Raw genomic sequence first — 20,413 nt, 5'->3', positions numbered from 1 at the left:
AGTGCAGTTTAGGGTCAACATGAAATTTCACCCTAAAGTCAAATAACCCTAACTTTTTGTGATTAGTGTAAGTGTAGGAGGAGGTTTTTGTTCTAAACAAGTTTTAAGTACCTATAAACCCATAAATGCAGAGAGTGTGAGTACTTTTGCCACCTCTGTTTAGTAAGGATATTCTGCTCGGACGCAGAGCTTTATTTTCTGATAGAAATATTAATTATGTGGAAGTGTTGTAGTTAACTGTACAGTAGCATTTCCGAATAAGCAGGCATCATCAACTTGAGGACAAGGCGCCCAACAGAAGCGCGTGTGCGCGCAGCTCTGAATGTGCCATCCACGCGCCGTTTGAATTTACAGTCGAAGAAAAAAAATGGTGGCCAGCGCGAGAGTGCAGAAGCTCCTTCGACGATATAAACTAGCCATTGCCGCCGCATTAACTATCCTCCTCATTCAAGGTCTCGTCGTGTGGAGCCTGAAAAGTCTGGAAGAGGGCGAGACGGAGGTGAGAAACGGTCCACTCGTTCGTTTAGCGGTATGACGCGGATTTGCTTTTGGCTTATTTGTACGTCAATAGCCGCTAACCGCTAGCTTAGCTCCACGTCACTTGAGATAGGGCACAGCTACTTGATGTTAGCTAAGAAGAGGCTTCGCCGGTGCTCAATAGGTTCGAACCAGCCTTGTCTGTCACCAGACAGCTAGTGCTTGACTTGACGAAAAACGAATTAAACATAACTATTACAAAAAACAAACAAACAAACAAAAAAGACTCATTATACACTATGTTGGCTAACCGAGGCAGGCATTAGTAACTTCATTTCTTTATACAGCCCCCCTTTAAGACTGATGTACATATAGTTAAAACATGGCTAGTGTTTTGCTTGCTATGCATACTGGTATTAACATGTGGCCCATTATATATTATTATTATATTATAATATACCACATACGTTGCACGTGTTGAGCATACAAAGCATTGGTTTAGTTGTGATTGTTTTAAGTTATACTTTTGTCAGTATTTTAGAGGAGTGGTTATCATGTCTGCCTCAGAGTTATGAAGTTCGGGGTTCGAATTTTGCATGTTCTCCTTGTCTTGGGTTAGGTTTCAGTGGCTTCCTCTCACATTCCAGAAACACTGCATGTTGGCTTCATTGAAGACTAAATCAGTGCTCCACAACCACTTAGCCAATTTCATTTACTGATAATTGGTCTGAAAAATATGATATAATTACTCCAAATTATGTATCTTTGTTCATCTATGCCAGCGACACATAGTTACAGGCAGAACTGTTGTGCGCTTCCACTACACGGAAAAAGGTACAATTAACCTGTGTATCCAAATGTCATTCATACAACAGAGAGATTTCACACTATATATAAGTAATTTTGTGAGTAAATTAAGACAAGGTCCTAATTATCTTAGTATATGCACTTTTGACAACTTTTTTTGTTTGGTGGTGTATGTGTGCCATTAGATTTTTGTAATGTTAAACATGTGCTTTGGCTCAATAATGGTTGGGGAAACACTGCTCTAAATTGTCCATAGGTGTGAATGTGAGTGTGAATGGTTGCTTGTCGATATGTGTCCTGCAATTGGCTGGCAACCAATCCAGGGTGTACCCAGCCTGTAGCCCAAAGTCAAGTGGGATAGGCTCCAGCTCACCCGTGATTCTAATAAGGATAAGCGGTATATAAAGTGGATGGATGGATTATTCATAGTACACCGCTAGTACATCTTGTATTAATTAGGAAATGCGCCTACTATTATCTAATTACAAGCCCAATTCCAATGAAGTTGGGACCTTGCGTTAAACATAAATAAAAACCGAATACAATGATTTGCAAATCATGTTGAATCTATATTTAATTGAATACACTACAAAGACAAGATATTTAATGTTCAAACTGACAAACTTGATTGTTTTTAGCAAATAATCATTAACTTAGAATTTTATGGCTGCAACACGTTCCAAAAACGCTGGGACAGGTGGCAAAAAGACTGAGAAATTTGAGGAATTCTCATCAAATACCTGTTTGGAACGTCCCACAGGTGAACAGTTGGGAATAAGTGGGTGCCATGGGTATAAAAGGATCCTCCCTAAATTGCTCAGTCATTCACAAGCAAAGATGGGGCGATGTTCACCTCTTTGTGAACCAGTGCTTGAGAAAATAGTCGAACTGTTTACGGACAATGTTCCTCAATGTACAATTGCAAGGAATTTAGAGATTTCCTCATCTACGGTCCATAATATCATCAAAGGTTTCAGAGAATCTGGACAAATCACTGCATGTAAGCGGCAAGGCCGAAAACCAACATTGAATGCCAGTGACCTTCGATCCCTCAGGCGGCACTGCATCAAAAACCGACATCAATGTGTAAAGGATATCGCCACATGGCCTCGGGAACACTTCAGAAAACCAATGTCAGTAAATACAGTTCGGCGCTACATCCGTAAGTGCAACTTGAAACGTTACTATGCAAAGCAAAAGCCATTTATCAAAAACACCCAGAAACGCCGCCGGCTTCTCTGGGCCCGAGCTGATCTAAGATGGACTGATGCAAAGTGGAAAAGTGTTCTGTGGTCCGACGAAGTCCACATTTCAAATTGTTTTTGGAAATTGTGGAGGTCGTGTCCTCTGGGCCAAAGAGGAAAAGAACCATCCGGACTGTTATGGGTGCAAAGTTCAAAAGCCAGCATCTGTGATGGTATGGGGCTGTGTTAGTGCCAATGGCATGGGTAACTTACACATCTGTGAAGGCACCATTAATGCTGAAAGGTACATACAGGTTTTGGAGAAACATATGCTGCCATTCAAGCAACGTCTTTTTCATGGACGCCCCTGCTTATTTCAGCAAGACAATCCCAAACCATATTCTGCACGTGTTACAACAGCGTGGCTTCGGAGTAAAAGAGTGCAGGTACTCGACTGGGCTGGTTCATAAATCTGAAATATATTTGTCAAACAACACACATCTTACTAAATTAATCATATTGCCAAAAGAAGGCCCACCATGTGCTTATTAAATACCAACATTTGTGAAAAATGTCCACCCTGTTATTGTGCACCCTGTCTGCAAGTTCACATAGTTTTCCATTTGCATGTACATTGTCTGCTTACAGTTAATTTAGAAAAAAAAAGCTTGGGATCTTGACCAATATCCATTTCTTACTTTCTACCATACTTTTTGTTGTTGTTTTGGTTGTTTAAATGAGATATCAAAGATATTGACTCAAGTTAAATTTCCAGTTTTCTGATTGTCATTGTATTTCTTGTGCCATAGTTATCCTATAATAACAATTGGTCCCCCATCCTGTATTTGAATTTACATTTAGAAATGGTTACAGAGGGATTAGTATTTAGTTTAATTGCTAAACTCGTTACATGAGTCCTGTGGAGTTCAGCACTTCAGGTAAAAGTGCTCACAGCTGTGTTATTGTGTAGAAGTTCTGTTTATCCACCAATGCCCCTTCTGCTTTCTGATCAGGTGCATACAGGTTGAAACGTGCCAGTAAAGAGAAATATCCAGTCGAAATGGCTGTGTGAGAGTGCCAGAGTTCCTACGCAAGTATGGAAAGTATGGAATATGATTTCATAAATTTCCATGCCTGGAAAAGTATGGAAAATGGAAACTATTGTATGGAGAAATATTGTTATCAAGACTGTTACAACAGCTGTATTTTCTAAAACAAAAAATGATCAGTATCTAAAAAAATATAGACCAATCCAAGTTTTTTTTTTTTAAGGCGCTTGGAAGCACAGCTACAATGTCTGTGAGAGCACATAATATTTTACCATCGTCTTGGTAAATGCTCAATTCTTATTGGCTCAGAAAATTCCATCGGTACACCTTTCAAATGTCTCAAGTAGTTCATGTCAAAAAATCATTACATTGTTCCAAATTAATGCACCCTTAGCCGTTTTAGATTAGATGATCAAACATAGCAACCTGACAGATTTTCTGATAAATTAATGTGAAGTACTCTGAGCACAGAAATGAGCAAATTTAAAACAATAAGGAGTGATGTAATAATTTACCTTATTTGATGAATACAACACCTTTGATGGCTAGAATGCTGCTGAGGAATTGAGGGGAAAATTAAAAGACAGAATAAACTGACAAATATGAACTAAACACTTTACCATTGATGTTTTGAATGATACCCCGCGACAGTTTTATGCTGCCGTCCAATCAACGAAGACTGACACAGAGTTCAGCGTTGCCAGTCAGAGCTTGCATAAACTGTCACATATACTGTAAATATACCCAATATATGTTTAATAATGGAAACAGGTTTTATCGTCATACCTGTGGTTGTTATTTAACATTGTTAAAGTAGAAAATCTATTTGCTAGATTATTGAACAGCGTTTACATTCCCTAAAAAAGTTATGGGATTGAAATGACTCTTCAAACCCTCAGGCGTTATTTAGTTATTTTACGAAAATTTTCTATTTTGACTGCAGAAGTATTTTTTTACTGAGAAGTCTGGCAATTAGGTTATGGAAAAAGTATGGAATTTTGAAATCTCAAATGTGTAGGAACCCTGGAGTGTGGAGGAGGCATTTGGCTTGCTCGCCTTTTAAAAATGTCACACGTGCTGCCTCGTGTCTCACAAAGACCAGTGACAGTGATGCCCAGTAGGTAGTATGGATTCTTGGGAAGTCAAGCTCATGCACATTTTAGGTCTGGCTGTGGCTTTTTTCACTCAACTCAAAAAATGTGCTATTGCCTCTTACAGTATATTACATGCAGCGAGATTAAGCTAAAAAATGCATGTTTGAATTTAAGAAGGTTTAAGAATTCATATTAATCCCCTTTCACCCTCTGTAAATCCTTCATGCAGGTGAGTTGAACTGGAGTGTTCCCATCTTTTTTGTCTTTGCATAAACTTGCTTCTTTCATGATCTAATTAATGCTCCGATGTGCCTGTCAATTTTAAGTACATAATAACACAAAGTCGTCACAATGTGTTATATTAAGGAGATTTCACATAAGAAGGGAAGGACTGAAAATACGGAAAAGTCGTTATCAGCCTTGGCTAGAACTTAACGCTCGGTACTGCAGCCCGCTTCAGAGAATGGCAATGCTGATATGGTTTCCCTCCTCATTAATTGGAAGGCAAAGAGGCTGTCCTGCTTGTCTTTGAATCAATACTTTTTTGACATGATGTTGTTAATTAAAAGCTGTGCAAATCCCTGATAAGGAAAATTGAAACATTCGCTACACTAGGATGCTTGTCTTAAAGTGTGAGAACATTTTCTCAGGGACTCAAAAGTATGTCACAAATGTAATTTTTTAAAAGGAAAATGCTAATAAGGCTTTCAGGCTTGTACTTACTGTGTCAAGCCAACAAAATGAAATGTAAAGATTTCTTAAATTATTCAATTTCCACTCTTGAATTGTATCTTCCTCTTAAGCATCATAAACTCTTCAGGTAGCGATTTCATATGATATTTGTTTTAGACAGAAATGTTCTTTTATGTTACTTCTTCCTGCTGTGATAGATTTTAGAAAGACATCGGGATTGTATATGACTGTGCTATATTTGTTGGCAACTGGTTTACTGGCAGACTAGTGTATTATTTGGTTCCCCTGTCCCACCACACAGCTCTGGTTGCTCCCCTCCTTCTGTCATCTTTGGGCAGTAAGCCCACCAGCTGTGGGAGGCGAGGCAGATCGGGTCCTGCTACATCAACTGACAGAAGCACAAATCTCGCAGCCTACTTGTTTGCTGTTCTTCCTCCTCTCAGAGCACATATAGCACATATTTTGAAGTACCTTTTCTGCAGCATATCAGTGTGCCAAGTTGCCAGAATATTATTATATTTCTTTTATACAACGAGCTGTTTTAATTTTTTTAGACGGATTGGTGCTATAGTAGAGCAGATTGCCTCCACACTGTGTACAGTGCTTGAAATTGAAGTATAGTGGAACTTCTAAGGTTAATATCAACCCATTCAGGGATTGATAACGCCCCCCCCCCCACCCCAGTTTATTCAGCTTTCAAAACAATTTACACCATAGAAAATAATAAACAAATCACAGGGTGACACTGACAACCTCATAAAATCTTTATCAATTGTGCAGACAGAAACCAAAATTCGATCCATTAGTGAGTGTTTTAAAGTCGAATCAGAAAAATGAAGATCATGCTTTTGACATTTTAGGGAAGCCAGAAATCTTCATGGTAATTCCAGGACGCAGCTGTCTCACACACATCATAAAATCCTGAAGCAGGATTATTCATCCTAAAGGCTAAATTTATTCATACTGTATATGACTAGGATGTTTTTGTATGTCTACTGGATTTTGGAGCTCCCTGACTATTATTTTCAAGCCGTTAAAATTTTTGAGGTTTGCATGCTGTTTCCATGCAGTGTGTGAAATATGTGTGAACACATCACCAGCGTATACTTTTCCCCCTGCAATCTTTGCCACAGGGGTTTTCTGCAGTGATTCATTGGGCTTGGTATGCCAAGCTAAAAATAACTTTTTCTGTGCTGTGTTGTTTGGAGTTTTTTGGTTTACTGGCAAATTTGTGATCAATACTCACTCCTGTTGAAAAATCTAGAAAAACTTTAAACAGATTTTGCATCTTAGTTTACCTCTTTCAACTTACTTTGTTTTTCCTCATAGAAAAAAACAAGACGGTCTAAACTGCCTGACAACAACAGCCAGGACCAGAAGAGGGATGCCACAATTCTAGAGAGACACAACCCATTGTCTGGGAGTAACAGGGGCAGATGGAGCGGCAGGTTGGAAAGGACAGGGGGAACAGCAACCAGTGCACTAAGACAAGGGACCAGCCAAAGACAAGGAAAGCCCGCCATCAGGATGAAGAATCCCCTTGAGCAGGGGCAAACGGGCACCGGACTGGACGGTGTAGCACCCCATGACCCGTCCAATAACTTAAGTGACATGCGAGAAGGTGCTGATGGGCTAATGGCGGCCAGGATACCTGCTGCTGCCTTACCAGGGGAGCCAGGCAGCGTGGATGGGGTACACCAAGCTGCCAGCAGTGATTTTGAGCCCAAATGTGACATCATAGGGAAGGATGCGTGGTCTGCCCTGCATCGTGCCGGCTCACAGCAGTGTCGCCAGGAGATCGCCAACATTGTGTGCATGCATCAGGTCGGGCAGCTCATGCCAGCTGCCCTTCCACAGTTCTGTCCCCAGCTTGGTGAGAACACTCCACACTGTGCACAGATACTGTACCTGGGTGATTGTGTATGGGATGCAGGCTGTCCACATGCACTTCTGAAAAATGTGATTCCAATGTCTTGCTGTCATGGTCTGTTGTTTAGACAACAAAATATCATGCCACATATCAGTGAGCACATGGGTAGCCAATCAAAGTACATTGAATTTACAGTAGTTAAGTGTACATTGCACCTCGGTTTATCGCAGGGGTTATGTTACAGACCCACCCGCAATATCATGCCATATACAGTATCAGTGTGTGCATTGCCAGCCAATCAAAGCACTTAAATCACAAGGAATTTAGTTAATTGTAGTTACAACACGTAACCGTCGTCTAAGATTTCACACTGTTGCTTTCTTTAGTATTGTTTCAACATCTCAACCCTATTTTCATGTGCTCCTTCATTAGGTTCATCAAGTCCTGTTCAGGCAGTTGGCGAGCTGGACAACAGCTTGGCCAAGGTAGAGAACCCTGTCCGGGTGGTTTTTGTCTTAATGGTCCACGGCCGCTCTGTACGGCAGCTCAAGCGTCTGATTAAAGCAATATATCACTCTGATCACTACTACTACATCCATGTAGACAAGGTAAGAAGACAAGGACTCTTTCCTGGCATACAAAATATAGCACAATTGTTACAAGACAGTAGGATACTGATTCCTCTGGTCAAGTTTAGAGTATTATTTGTTGTTGCCTTTGCTTGGTGTTGGTTGCACTGAGCTAAATTTTTTTTTACCTGTCCACTGGCACTATGTAGGTTACATTTATCCTACAAGTTTAACAGCATGGTTGAGGGGATTAGAGTACAGAGATGTTATTCTTAGCATCTGGATTTAGTTAACGGCACCATCACATGCTGTTGGAATTCAAAAGTCAAACACGCTTCTGGTTGAGGTCTGAAACATGTTTGTAGCCTACAGCATACAACAATGCACTCAACTTTTATATAGGCTCCGGTACTAGTATTTTCTTTTAAATTGATTGTGGGAATGGACATCTGAAGAATTTGTGTCTGATGCATGTCTTGCTTTACTAATCAAGTCGTGTCCTCAAATGATTAATTTCTTTAAGCTGCTCATCAGACCAGAAACTTTAATTAAATTTAAAGCTGTTGTTAATTCAGCAAATATAACGCCAGTATTATTTATTTTTAATTGTGACTCATAGAAGTGTAAGACAATAGTTGTGGTTATACAGTACATGCTGTGTCACAACCCTGTCTTTGTATGATTCTCTTTTAGTTGTTCTGCGTAATCCATGTTCAGCAGTTTCCTCCTGAGTACACAGTAAACATTGTTCCTATGAATTCTGATGATTTATCCTAATGTCACTTTGACAAGGGAATGTTTTGTACTACTTACATAGATTTAAGACTTATAGCGTTATGATTTATGTTCAGTGTTGTAACATTTCCTTCTCATTTCATGTTTATCATTTCGCCATGGTAACACACCAACGCATGGGGTGTTAAAATGTATCAACATGAGCTAGCTTTGTGTACTTATTACAAAAACACACCATCATTTACACTTTTGACCTCGTGCTCTGAATCCTTCCAGCGGTCCGGCTACATGCATCGGGAGGTCCTACAAATAGCCCAGCAGTACCCAAATGTACGTGCGACGCCCTGGAGAATGGTGACCATCTGGGGTGGTGCCAGCCTGCTAAAGGCATACCTCCGCAGCATGCATGACCTCCTCTCCATGCTGGACTGGAATTGGGATTTTTTCATTAATCTCAGTGGCACAGACTTCCCCACAAGGTTGGTCAGCCAAATTTATGAAATCAATTTAGACCAAGTATAACCCTGTCACATCTATGAAAACCCACTAAATACCAAGTCTCTGTGAAACCTGGAGTGTGCTAAATCTTTTTATTTTGGCTGATGCATTGCAGTGTTGCCTCATGTGTATTCCTTAGTTATGAATTAACATTTTGAGTGTTGCACAGTGATTGTGATTCAACTTCTAATTTTGAGTACAAAATTAGCCGAAAGGCACGTTAAATAGATTATTTTGGAAGTCACCCAGTGGGGCTGACTGATAAAATTTAGTTTCCATGACAAAGCTGTTCTTTTCATCAGTGTGTAATCACCAGCACATTCCAAGGAATTCTGTTTTTGGTTTTTCCACTTAATTCTTAATAAATACTCTTGCGATTTCTGTTACGCTACAGAACCAATGATGAACTGGTGGCCTTCCTATCACAGCACAGAGACAAGAACTTCCTCAAGTCCCATGGCAGAGAGAATGCCCGGTGAGACCTCTTGCTGTAAAATACAAAACCACAGTTTTAAGACGAAGAATCACCTTTTTTTGTCATGAACATGAATGCATGCACACACAATTTGTTCTCTGCATCTAACCCATCACAGTGAACACATACACATGTTAGTGGAACACACTGGAGCAGGGGACAGCTGAAGCGCCCGGGGAGCATTTCGGGGTATCAGTGTCTTGCTCAAGGACACCACAGCCGTGAGTCCGGTGTTGTTGGTGGATGGTCCAGTCGGGGTCTTGAACCTAGGTCCCCCAGGGTGGCAGGCGATGATCTTAACCATTGGGCCACGGCTAGTTAAATCCACTAATTTTGATTGAAGAAATGTTTTTTCCCCAAGCACATTATTAAATATATATACATGATGGCTTTGTAGAAATAGTGTTAATTAGTAATCACGTTAATTCAGCAGACAAAGTGGAAATATTATTCCAGGGAAAGATTTACTTCTGCTATTACTAAAGACTATGTGCACAGAAAAAAGTAGGGCAAATAAAAGACAGTGGCTGTTATGTTGCCATGCTGGAACACTGGTTTGGCAGGGATTTCAAGAGTGAAGAGAAACAAGCAAAAGCATTTCTGCCACTGCTGTCATGCCAATCAGAAATGTTTCTCTGTTCATAGCTGCATAGTATGTAAGAAGTTGATGAAAAGACAGTCAACAAGCAATTCAAGTAATCTCCTTAAATGTAAAGCACCTTCGAAACAGTTAACATTACTTTTGGCACCAATCAGGGGACAACAGAAATCTTTTCACCCGAGCATTCAAAAATCTCTGGGAAATCTATCTATGTTTACTGGGATGAATGCTTCCTCAATCAGTCAATTAATGCCAATTGTTTTGTGTTCAAGCTTTATTAAGAAGCAAGGCCTTGATCGTCTGTTCCACGAGTGTGACAATCACATGTGGCGGCTGGGAGAGCGCAACATTCCTGATGGCCTGGAGCTCTCGGGTGGCTCGGATTGGTTTGCACTCACCCGCCGCTTTGTGGAATATGTCATCAACTCCCAGGATGACCTGGTGTCGGGACTAAAGCAGTTCTATTCCTATACTCTGCTCCCTGCTGAGGTGAGTAGGCCCGAGGTGGGCGCTCATAGTCTGATGTAGCGCTGTCTCAGCTGAGCTCAGCATCAAGCTAATACCACACTCCACTGTACTTAGTGCACAGGATAAAATGAAGCTTCACTTGTCCCATCTGACAGTGTGGTTTCATTCCCAAAAGTCTTTTATAGGCTACGTTTAGACTATGTTCCCCGCGGCCACAGCTGGTCCGTTTCAGACCCCCGTGGAGAAAACCTGATGGTCGTGAGACAACGTGCCACGACGGAATGAGAAAACGTGAATGTGATTGCCGTGGATGCCCGGCAAGATGTTTAATATGTCAAAACATTTGCCACGGGAATTACTGTGAGGAACGCCATCAGAACGTGACAGGCCAGGAGGGAACAAACTGGCATCCATGGTAAACCGCAGGCCAAAACGTAGTGCATCTTTGAGCCTCTTGAACTCAGCAACCCCATTTTCCCATGGCCCATCACAGACATGGTGACATAGACAGTGCGAAAACTTAGTATGACTTTGATGGAAATGGCCCAAATTCCATGGTACACTACATTGCCGGCAGGGGATCTCCCATGGCCGTCAGGAACATAGTCTAAATGTAGAATTAAACGTTATACTGTATATAGAGCAGTGGTTCTCAAACATTTTACACCAAGTACCACCGAAACAAACAGGAAAAACGAGACAGAGGTTTTATTCCTAAAAAGTACATTTAATATTATGGTATGCCACTGTAACATTATGCAGAGCTGAACATTAAAACTGTGCTTAAATATAGGAAAAAACTGTACTTAAATATTGATTCAATTATAATGTAGGCTATAGTGTTTCACATAAGTAATAAAAAGTCTAAATTGTACCTAAAAGGTTTAATAACAGATACTTCTTAAAGATTAAATGGGCAAATGTATTGTACTAAAAAGTAAAATACAACTGTATTGTACTTAGGCAGTGATTCTTTTGTGTACCACGAGAGGTACAAGAACCTCACTTGGAGATTCACTGATATAGAGCATTGACCTTGCATAAAAGTCTTTGGCATGAAAACTGTTTTTCTGTGGTTATTGAACCCGATCTCACAGTGAATTTAGTGAAAAATCATGTAAAAAGTACCATATTATGTTCAAACTAAGCTCTTTTGCAAAGGCATTCTCCAAATAACACACATACTAAATTAAAGTATGTCTTTTTGGCTGTTTTCAGTCTTTCTTCCACACTGTGCTGGGAAACAGTCACATGTGTGACAGCCTGGTGGACAACAACCTTCGTGTGACCAACTGGAATCGTAAACTGGGCTGTAAATGCCAGTACAAGCACATTGTGGATTGGTGTGGCTGCTCTCCCAATGACTTCAAACCCCAAGACCTCATTCGCATTCAGGTGAGTGATTCAGCACGAGCCATAGGGGCATACTGTATTACCAATTGTGTTCCTTCTTTTTGCTTTTTTTTTTGCTTTTTTTTTACCACAGCAATTGTCCCGGCCAACATTCTTCGCACGCAAGTTTGAGTCGTCAGTGAACCAGGAAGCCATAGACATCTTGGACACCCACCTGTATGGCCAGTATGCACCAGGAACTGTTGCCATAAAGGCGTACTGGGAGAACCAGTTTGAGCAGATGGATGGCGTGGGCTCACTCAGTGATGTGGCACTCACTGCACACACTTCTTTGTTTCGCCTGGGCCTGAAAAGTCTTGCAACATCTCAGGGCAGAAACGAGGCCTGCAGGTCAGGAAACATTTTGAATAAAGTGATTTGAATGCGCGGCACGGTGAACGACTGGTTAGAGCGTCTGCCTCACAGTTCTGAGGACCGGGGTTCAAATCCCGGCCCCGCCTGTGTGGAGTCTCTCCGGGCACTTCGGTTTCTGCTCTCCGGGCACTTCGGTTTCCTCCCACATCCCAAAAACATGCATGATAGGTTGATTGAAGACTCTAAATTGCCCATAGGTGTGAATGTGAGTGCAAATGGTTGTTTGTTTATGTGTGCTCTACGATTGGCTGGAAACCAGTTCAGGGTGTACCCTGCCTCCTGCCCGAAGATAGCTAGGATAGGCTCCAGCACTCCCGCGACCCTTGTGAGGATAAGCGGCTCAGAAAATGGATTGATGGATGATTTGAATGCATATTTTTTTTACTTGATTTATTTCCTCTGAGTTGACCATTGCACCTAGTTTACACAATGTATATTTTCCTTCATCGATACAGGTTTGAACCAATAGCCTACCCTTTGTCAGTGCACTTGTATTTCTATGACGACCGCTTTCAAGGGTACTTGATACGTCAGGAAGTTCAAGTTGTGGGATCAAAGGTCAAGGAATCAATAGAGATGTGGGCTGTGCCCCAGGCTACATTGGTGCTTGAGAAGAATCTTAAGGAGTTTGAAAGGCTTAAAAACCTGGAGGTGAGCACACTTTGAGGAGATGCTTTTGCTTTGTATTTAACACTGTAATGTTCTTGTTGAGCTGATTACTTAAAAACAAATAAAGGAATACTGTGAGCTCTCTTGAATATAAACTATAACATTCGTATTGGTCATCGAAACCCTTGCTTATTCTCTCTAACAGATTGGCACAGAATGGGACCCAAAAGAGAGAATATTCCGTAATTTTGGTGGGATCATTGGTCCTTTGGATGAACCACTGGCCGTTCAGAAGTGGGCTCGTGGGCCCAACCTCACAGCCACCATAGTGTGGATTGACCCTGCCCAGGTGGTGGCAGCGTCTTACGACATCACAGTGGATGTGGATGCAGAATTTACCCAGTATAAGCCACCCCTGCAGCGCCCCCTGCGGCCTGGCATTTGGACTGTATGTGTATTGAAACAGTGGGAGCGTGTGGCAGAAATTCATTTTCTCGTCATGCCTTTGAACTTCAAAGATAAGGAGCCACTGCGTAAAGGTGAGGCTTACTTTTTTTTTTTTAACCTTTTCATTAGTTGCTGTTTTTTAGGTTCAAATTAAACCCCATGAAAAAATTGAATTTTCAAATCAGTAAGGAACTTTCATTTCTTTAATGTTAGATTCCATAAAAAATACATTTTCATTCTTTTGTGGCATATAATATTTGTCTGTTCCCACTCAGTGACAGTGTGTGAATTAGGGATGTTTGTAAACCACTTTTTTGGGACCCAAACTGATACGAATATTCACTCTTGAGTACTCACCAATACAGAGTACCAATATCACTGGTACTTTTGATACATAAACTTGTTGGACAGTCTTGAAATACCTCTCTTTCTTCTGATGCATTTGATGATTTGCCTATGTCTAACCGCTGCAGTGTAGCACCAACAACTGCCAAGGAGGACGTAACTCATTGTCAATTTTTTTATTTTTATTTTTTTACCTTAAGTATCGGTGTGGAATGTGCTAAATATAGGTTCTAATCTTGATGACTGAATGTAATCCTAGCCTAGATTAAAAAGGGGGTAGAGAAGGTATCGGTGACTGGTCTCGGCAGCCTTCATGAGTACCAGGTATCACGCCTTGAAATAAGGCGTGATACCTGGTACCAGTATACGCCCATTCCTAGTGTGACTGCTTGTCTGTCTTTATGTGTCCTGCGACTAGTGACCAAGCCGGCCTGTAGTCTGCCTTTCCCCCGAAGTCAGCTGGGATAGTTCCCATCTCCCCACAACCCTGAACAGGATAAGCGTTGTAGAAAATTGATCGATAATCTTACTCTAATATTGATTTTAGGGCTGCACATTATTTAGTTTGAGCATTGTCATCGCAATGTACTTGTGCGCAATCGTCACTTTGCAGGATCTGCTGCAATGTTGGTGTTCTGGAATATACAGCGAATTAACTGTATTATTAAAAGTGACCAGCAGAGGGACCTGTTTGGACATGATAATAGAAAGAATTTACGCCTGCTGCTTGTTCTATTTTGCTCTTCAGAATAAAACCAGGCAGGCACGTTGCATCTGCGTGAGTGCACGAGGTGCATTCAAGGACACTGTGAAAATGGGATTGAATATGTTCTTTTGTAATACAGTACATAACTGTAAAAATGTATGACTCTGAAAATTATTATTTGTATCAGAATGCTTAAGTTAAAACACTATAAGATCACACTGTGATAATACGGAATTTATTTTGTTTCAAAATATTAGAGTAGATAAATAATTTTGTTAATATAGTCAGCCAGAGCTGTGAGGAATGCAAAGTTGTCAATGTCCTTTTACAATCATTCCTGTCATACTGTGTTGAGTATTTTTGTTTGCCCATGAAGGACAAAAGTCCTGTTTTTGTTTTAATTCATCATTTGAAAAAACACCATTCAAGCAACACATTTTCCCCTCATGTTTTTGAGATAGCCTGTCAGCAACATCCATCCATCCATTTCCCGAGCCGCTTATCCTCACTAGAGTCGCGGGACTGCTGGAGTCTATCCTAGCTATCTTCGTGCAGGAGGCGGGGTACACCCTGATCAGGTTGCCAGCCAATCGCAGGGCACATTTAAACAAACACTCACATTCACATCTACTGTGAGGCAGACGCTCTAACCAGTCGGCTGCCGTCAGCAACATATTGAGGGGGGAAAAAAAGAACTAGTTTGTTTTTGGAATGGTGAAATTAGTTAAACATTTTGAATTATGAACTGAAATAGTTCATTTTTGGAACAATTAACTTAACTTTGAACTTGTTAGAAAATGTACTTTACTGAATTATTTCATATCGTAATATATATCGCAGGTTTACAAAGAAATCGCAATGTCATTTTTTTTCACAAGCACAGATACCTTTCCTGATGTGTTGTTAGTAGCATCGGTTGTAAAAATTAATGTTTAGGAATGTGTGCAGCTTTGTTCTCTTTGACTGATCAAGTATGATTGTCAATAAACCTCATTTAAAATACCACAGCGGAAGTTTAAAAACTCCACTGTGACACAGTAAAACTGTTCTGACATGAAAGGGATACAGATGTTCCATTCTGCTTGACCTAACAGCCGAAAAGGACAAAAAAAAAAAAAAAGGAATATGTGCAGCACTTGTACAAATTTTTTCTGCGCACTGGAATATTCTGACATTTTTAAAACATGCATGATGCACAAAACTCTTGTTAGTGTCAACGTTCTTGTGCTTTAAATATGACCAAACAGACATTTCATGACACTGAATTCTAACTTGGTTAGAAATGTCAGTCCGTCCATCCATTTTCTGTACCGCTTATCCATGCAGGGTCATAGTGAGCTGCATCTTATCCCAACTAACTTTAGAGTTGAAAGCAGATGACACCATGGACTGGTCGCGAGTCAATCTCAGGCAACATGTAGGGGCCGACAACCGTTCTCACTCATATTCATGTAGTCACTGAGTGGGAACTGAACCCACACTACTACACTATCAGCAACCCTACACACAATTCACTGTTGTTTATCTTTGCCTTAATGACACATTGTATCGATATCAGACTGAATAGAAAAAGAAGCAATACATTCCTAAACGAATATTGTTCTGGGTTTTGGTCATCTCATTGGATTTGACAGCAATTGACAAATTTAGTACATTTTCATACCTGCAAAAAAATATTTTCATTTCTTTGTCTGTAAATGTGAATACCTACCTGCAGATGAGGACAGTTGGCTGCATGCAGGTCCATCAGGAAATTTGTACCAGGAGCAGAGCTTCCAGCAGCTGAGCTCCATACTGAAGCTGCCCCCCCAGGAGCCTGCCATGCTGGAAGCACAACAAAATGCCCACTTGGTGGGCCCGCCCCTTGAAGCGTGGGTTGACCGCAGTGTGGCAAACTTCTGGGTTATTGGAGACCTATGCGCCACACAGACTTCATCCTGCACAGCTTTGGTGTCGTGCGCCAAAACTACCTGGAGTTCCCTGTCCCTGGACCCCAAGTCTGAACTGGGCCCTGTTAAAAGTGACGGGAGAATTAGGTAACCCCAGTGGGGGCCAGACTGTGGTGCTCAACACAGAGAGAACTAAAGGAAGAGCAGGCCTGCGCTGGAGTCTCCAAGCAGCAATGAGCGCTCAAGGAGAACCTGTGTGCGTGGGACGTTTGACTCAAACCTGAAGGTCACAAAAACAACATGACAACTTGCACTGACAAGTCACAACATTCTCAGTAGAAAACGACTTGGGAGAGGTGAATGCTGGAGATTTTGCACATTGACGACTGCAAGCCCAGAGACTTGTCTTGGTTTGCAGGATGACATTAATGCCAGATGTTGTTTTTTTTTTGTTGAAAAACAGCTATGGTTTTGACACCTGGGTGAGTGTTTGAAAGAAACCTCACCCTTTACCGTTTTTCACTTTCTCCCTACTTCGAGTCAGGATGCAGTTTGAACTCAACCGCAGTTTCCTTGCCATGTTTTGTTCAGATCTCAAGACAGAACAAAAAATTTGGATAATTTTATGCTTATTTTGAAGCATTTTATATTGGAAACATGCAACAGTTGAAGTGCACTATACTGTTAAATAATATTACGCAAAAGTTAGTTGATTACATTGTGATGAGTACATGCTGACAAGGTCAATGATTTGTTTATTTGCAATCCTTGTGGATCACTCACAACACAAAAGTATTGATTAATTTACTCGTTTACCCATTTAGTTGTATTTATTGTAACTTTTAAACTATTAGTTTAAAAGTTACAAAATTTCAAAAGTATTTGCTGTAGATGTCGAAAGCCTTTTGTTGGTCCCAGAAAGCATCTGGAGACTCGGCAGATCGCTTCATTTGATGTCACCATGCTGTTAAAACTTGTTCTGCTCTATAATCACTGCTTGCAGAGGGGGTTTGTTCTCGTTTTGAAGCCAATGTAGGAAGGGAAATTCAAACGTATGTTACATGTCATACCGCCTGTGTATTGGTGTAGATGCAATTTAGTTTTTGTACATGGGTCTGCTCTCCACTCAAGGTACAAACACTCCAAGTCCTCCAACCAGAAATGGTAAACACTGTATGTTTTTATTTTTTGTTTCTCAGAATTAAGATGAATCAAAGTTGCCTTTACGTAACTGAGATGACTTGTTTACTGCAGGATTAATGGTTCCCAAGATGTGCAATTTCTCCCTGCCCCAGTCTGCATCTTAGTTTGCGGTTTTAACACATTTAATGTGATCTTTTTTATGTTCTTAAAAATTTTGCTTTTCCAAGTGACCTTGTATACCTTGCACAGTACAGTTGCTTCAATGAAGCCCCATGTCTGTTAAAAAGAGAACTGCAGATGTTATTTTTTTATACTGTGTACCATTTGAGATCAAGTGTGTCCATACGTCTTTGGATTTCAAACTAGCTTCAAAATATGGTCTACTTATATTTTATTGCCTGATTGGTGATCGATGGGTTGAGTTCTCCGTGCTTGATGCTGGGGTAAGCTAAGGAGGGGTTGGGGTGGGCTCATGTATACTATACAATGTGCTGGCTCTCCAACAAGAACATAGACGTCAAAGAAGACACAGAAATAAAGGTTTAGACCTCCTTTCTTTTGAATAATGTGTGTCAGATGTTTGCCCACCATGGTGCTGCAGACTTTCTTGTCGAAATTCTCAACATGGTGTTTAGAACACTACATATAAATATTTAGTCAGGCTTGTTCCTTCCTATCCCCAGAGTAGCCAAGTGTACTATAGGCCAGCAGTGGAAGAGGAATTGGTGGTGAGCGATGATCTGCAGCTACTGTATGTGGAGTACAGTAACGAATGGATGGGATCAAAGAAACTGAGGAAAGAGGAGATGAAGATATTTTCCCTGGACATCATATACAAATCTGCAGGGGATGGACGTATAGATTCAACACCTTCCCCTATAATAAGCCCTGATGCATGAGGTGATTTTAACATGTTCTAAACCAATTCTCTTATTGGTTCTCTTTAGTAGACATTTGTCCATTGCATTGGTACTTTTATATGATATTTACCAAGGAAAAAAAGAGCTCAAAATTAAAAGGCAGAAAAATACACAAATTCCACTAAAACAATTTGTACTGCATTTTGCTGTTAGATTTGGCACCAGTGCAAAAATAGTCCTGTAATTTAGTGTAAATGAAAACCAATATGACCAAGCAAATGTGTTAATCTGCTGTATTCATTAGGATTGTTATTGTGAGCTTCATTATGTGGCCCAAACCATTCAGAATAGATGGCATACTCTGAGGAATGTCATGTTGCCATGGAAACATCCCGCATCATAACTGCTGGGAATGCAGAATGAACCCCAACTCTGTACATTGTCATCTTTACCTGTAACCTCCTTTTTAATGCAAAAAAACATAAAATAGGATTAATTATTGAAGGAATTTTAAAATAGTAATGAATGCCTGGACTGGTCACGAGACAGTCACAGGGGAGTACAGACTGGGAATGGATCTTGTGCCATTTCAATGACAGGCAGCTATGTGAACTACGACTGTATATTGTGTAGTTATAGTATGCTGTATCTATAAAATTAAAATAATTTCTGAAGTTTTTATTGCTGAAACCAGATACACACAATGTGATTAGAGGGCTTTATACAGTCCAAATTCATAGGCAACAAATTACATAGAGTTTAGAGTTCAACCAAAGTGTTCTGGGAATAATGTGCCTCAAAGGTTGAACAAAATTTGGAGTGCTAATCATGTTTGATGTCAAGAGAAAATGTGCAATGATGTAGATATAGGATTAAAAGCATAGATCATTATTTTGGAATTAGCCGCATATTTCTTTCTCTACACCAGGGGTCCCCAAACATTTTCCTGTGAGGGCCACATAACGTTTCCCTTCTCTGATGGAGGGCAGGGGTCAGTTTGTAACAGAAAAAGTGTGACGATCGCAGGGGGCCTAAACGTAAACAATTATTGTTTTCCAGAAAGCCAGACATAACTAAATATTAATAACCCTTCCTGGGATCGTCACAGAAAAAAAAGTCAGGGAATACGTGCAAATGTATTCCGCTGAGCTAACAGACCACTTTTTAGCTTTGAGAGTTTGTCTGCTCGCATTTGGCCTTGCAAGCTGTCATACTTGTCTTTGTGACGGGATTCATAGTATCGGCCCAGATTGTAGTCTTTGAATACCGCCACCGCCTCTCGACAGATGAGACAAACAGCCTTTTCTTTGCATTGAACGAAAAAATAATTGTTTGTCCACTGCAGGTTTAATACCCTGCATTCTGAATAGATTTTTCTCTTACCTAACCTTTTCGCCATTATTCCGTTCTATTTGACATTGGCGAGTCTAGGATTTTTTTCTGGGGGGCTTCAGATAGGGGCACAGACTGCAGAAGGGTGGAATAGAATGTCACGTTCTATGCGTGTATTAGTCTCGATTGCGTGGACTGAAAAAAAAAATCATCATGCGTCTCTGGTATTGTTCAGGGGACCGGGCCAAATGTGGAGGCGGGCCGTAGTTTGGAGACCACTGCTCTACACAAATAATAAACTGAGAACAAAAGGTGATGAAATGGAAATACATAATAAAAAATGTGTGTTGCATTATATGTGTATAGAATGTGGAAAACCATACCACCATTGACCTAATGACAAATGTGAACAATTTAGACAATATCGCATTATGACAACCCAGACAAGTTAATGCTTTCCATAAAAAGTCCAAAATTATAAAAATGTATCTGTTCAAAAGTCAATGTTCATTTATGTGTTCAAAAGTGTAACTATGAGTCTATGACCTTTTCAAAATCTCCAATCCATCCATTTTCTGAGCCGCTTCTCCACACAAGGGTCACGGGACCAAAATCTCCAATCTATTTCCAAAATAGATTGCACCATTAGGTGGTCCTTCGAGGTCAGATTTGGAATGGTATGTCATGTTTGATACTACAATAGAATGGCACATGACACGAGAGAGCCAATCACAAGTGTCAGTTTAGAAAGAGGAAGTGATACGGAAAATGAAATCTGAGATTTTGGGGCTATTT

General features: G+C 40.6%; 1 protein-coding gene across 1 annotated transcript; it reads left to right on the top strand.

Moving 5' to 3' along the window:
* Positions 1 to 345: 345 nt before the first annotated feature.
* On the top strand, positions 346 to 19,326 carry xylt2 (xylosyltransferase II). The gene is made up of 11 exons (XM_061701099.1): positions 346 to 499; positions 6,634 to 7,177; positions 7,607 to 7,782; positions 8,755 to 8,957; positions 9,371 to 9,451; positions 10,325 to 10,541; positions 11,739 to 11,915; positions 12,007 to 12,263; positions 12,743 to 12,938; positions 13,102 to 13,435; positions 16,112 to 19,326. The coding sequence occupies exons 1-11, from the start codon at positions 368 to 370 to the stop codon at positions 16,432 to 16,434; spliced, it is 2,640 nt and encodes an 879-aa protein (XP_061557083.1). The 5' UTR covers positions 346 to 367; the 3' UTR covers positions 16,435 to 19,326.
* Positions 19,327 to 20,413: the final 1,087 nt, after the last annotated feature.

Source organism: Phycodurus eques, chromosome 16, assembly GCF_024500275.1.
Source record: "Phycodurus eques isolate BA_2022a chromosome 16, UOR_Pequ_1.1, whole genome shotgun sequence".
NCBI lineage: Eukaryota > Metazoa > Chordata > Actinopteri > Syngnathiformes > Syngnathidae > Phycodurus > Phycodurus eques.
The sequence above is the reverse complement of the archived record's forward strand: the minus strand, read 5'-3'. Positions and strand labels throughout refer to the sequence as shown.

What these genes read in the sequence shown, in the direction of transcription:
- xylt2 (XM_061701099.1), top strand. Translation starts at nt 368, where the DNA reads ATGGTGGCCAGCGCGAGAGTGCAGAAGCTCCTTCGACGATATAAACTA. An exon ending in ACTACATCCATGTAGACAAG is followed by an intron (nt 7,783 to 8,754) that starts GTAAGAAGACAA and finishes GAATCCTTCCAG; the next exon opens with CGGTCCGGCTACATGCATCG. An exon ending in GGCAGAAACGAGGCCTGCAG is followed by an intron (nt 12,264 to 12,742) that starts GTCAGGAAACAT and finishes TCATCGATACAG; the next exon opens with GTTTGAACCAATAGCCTACC.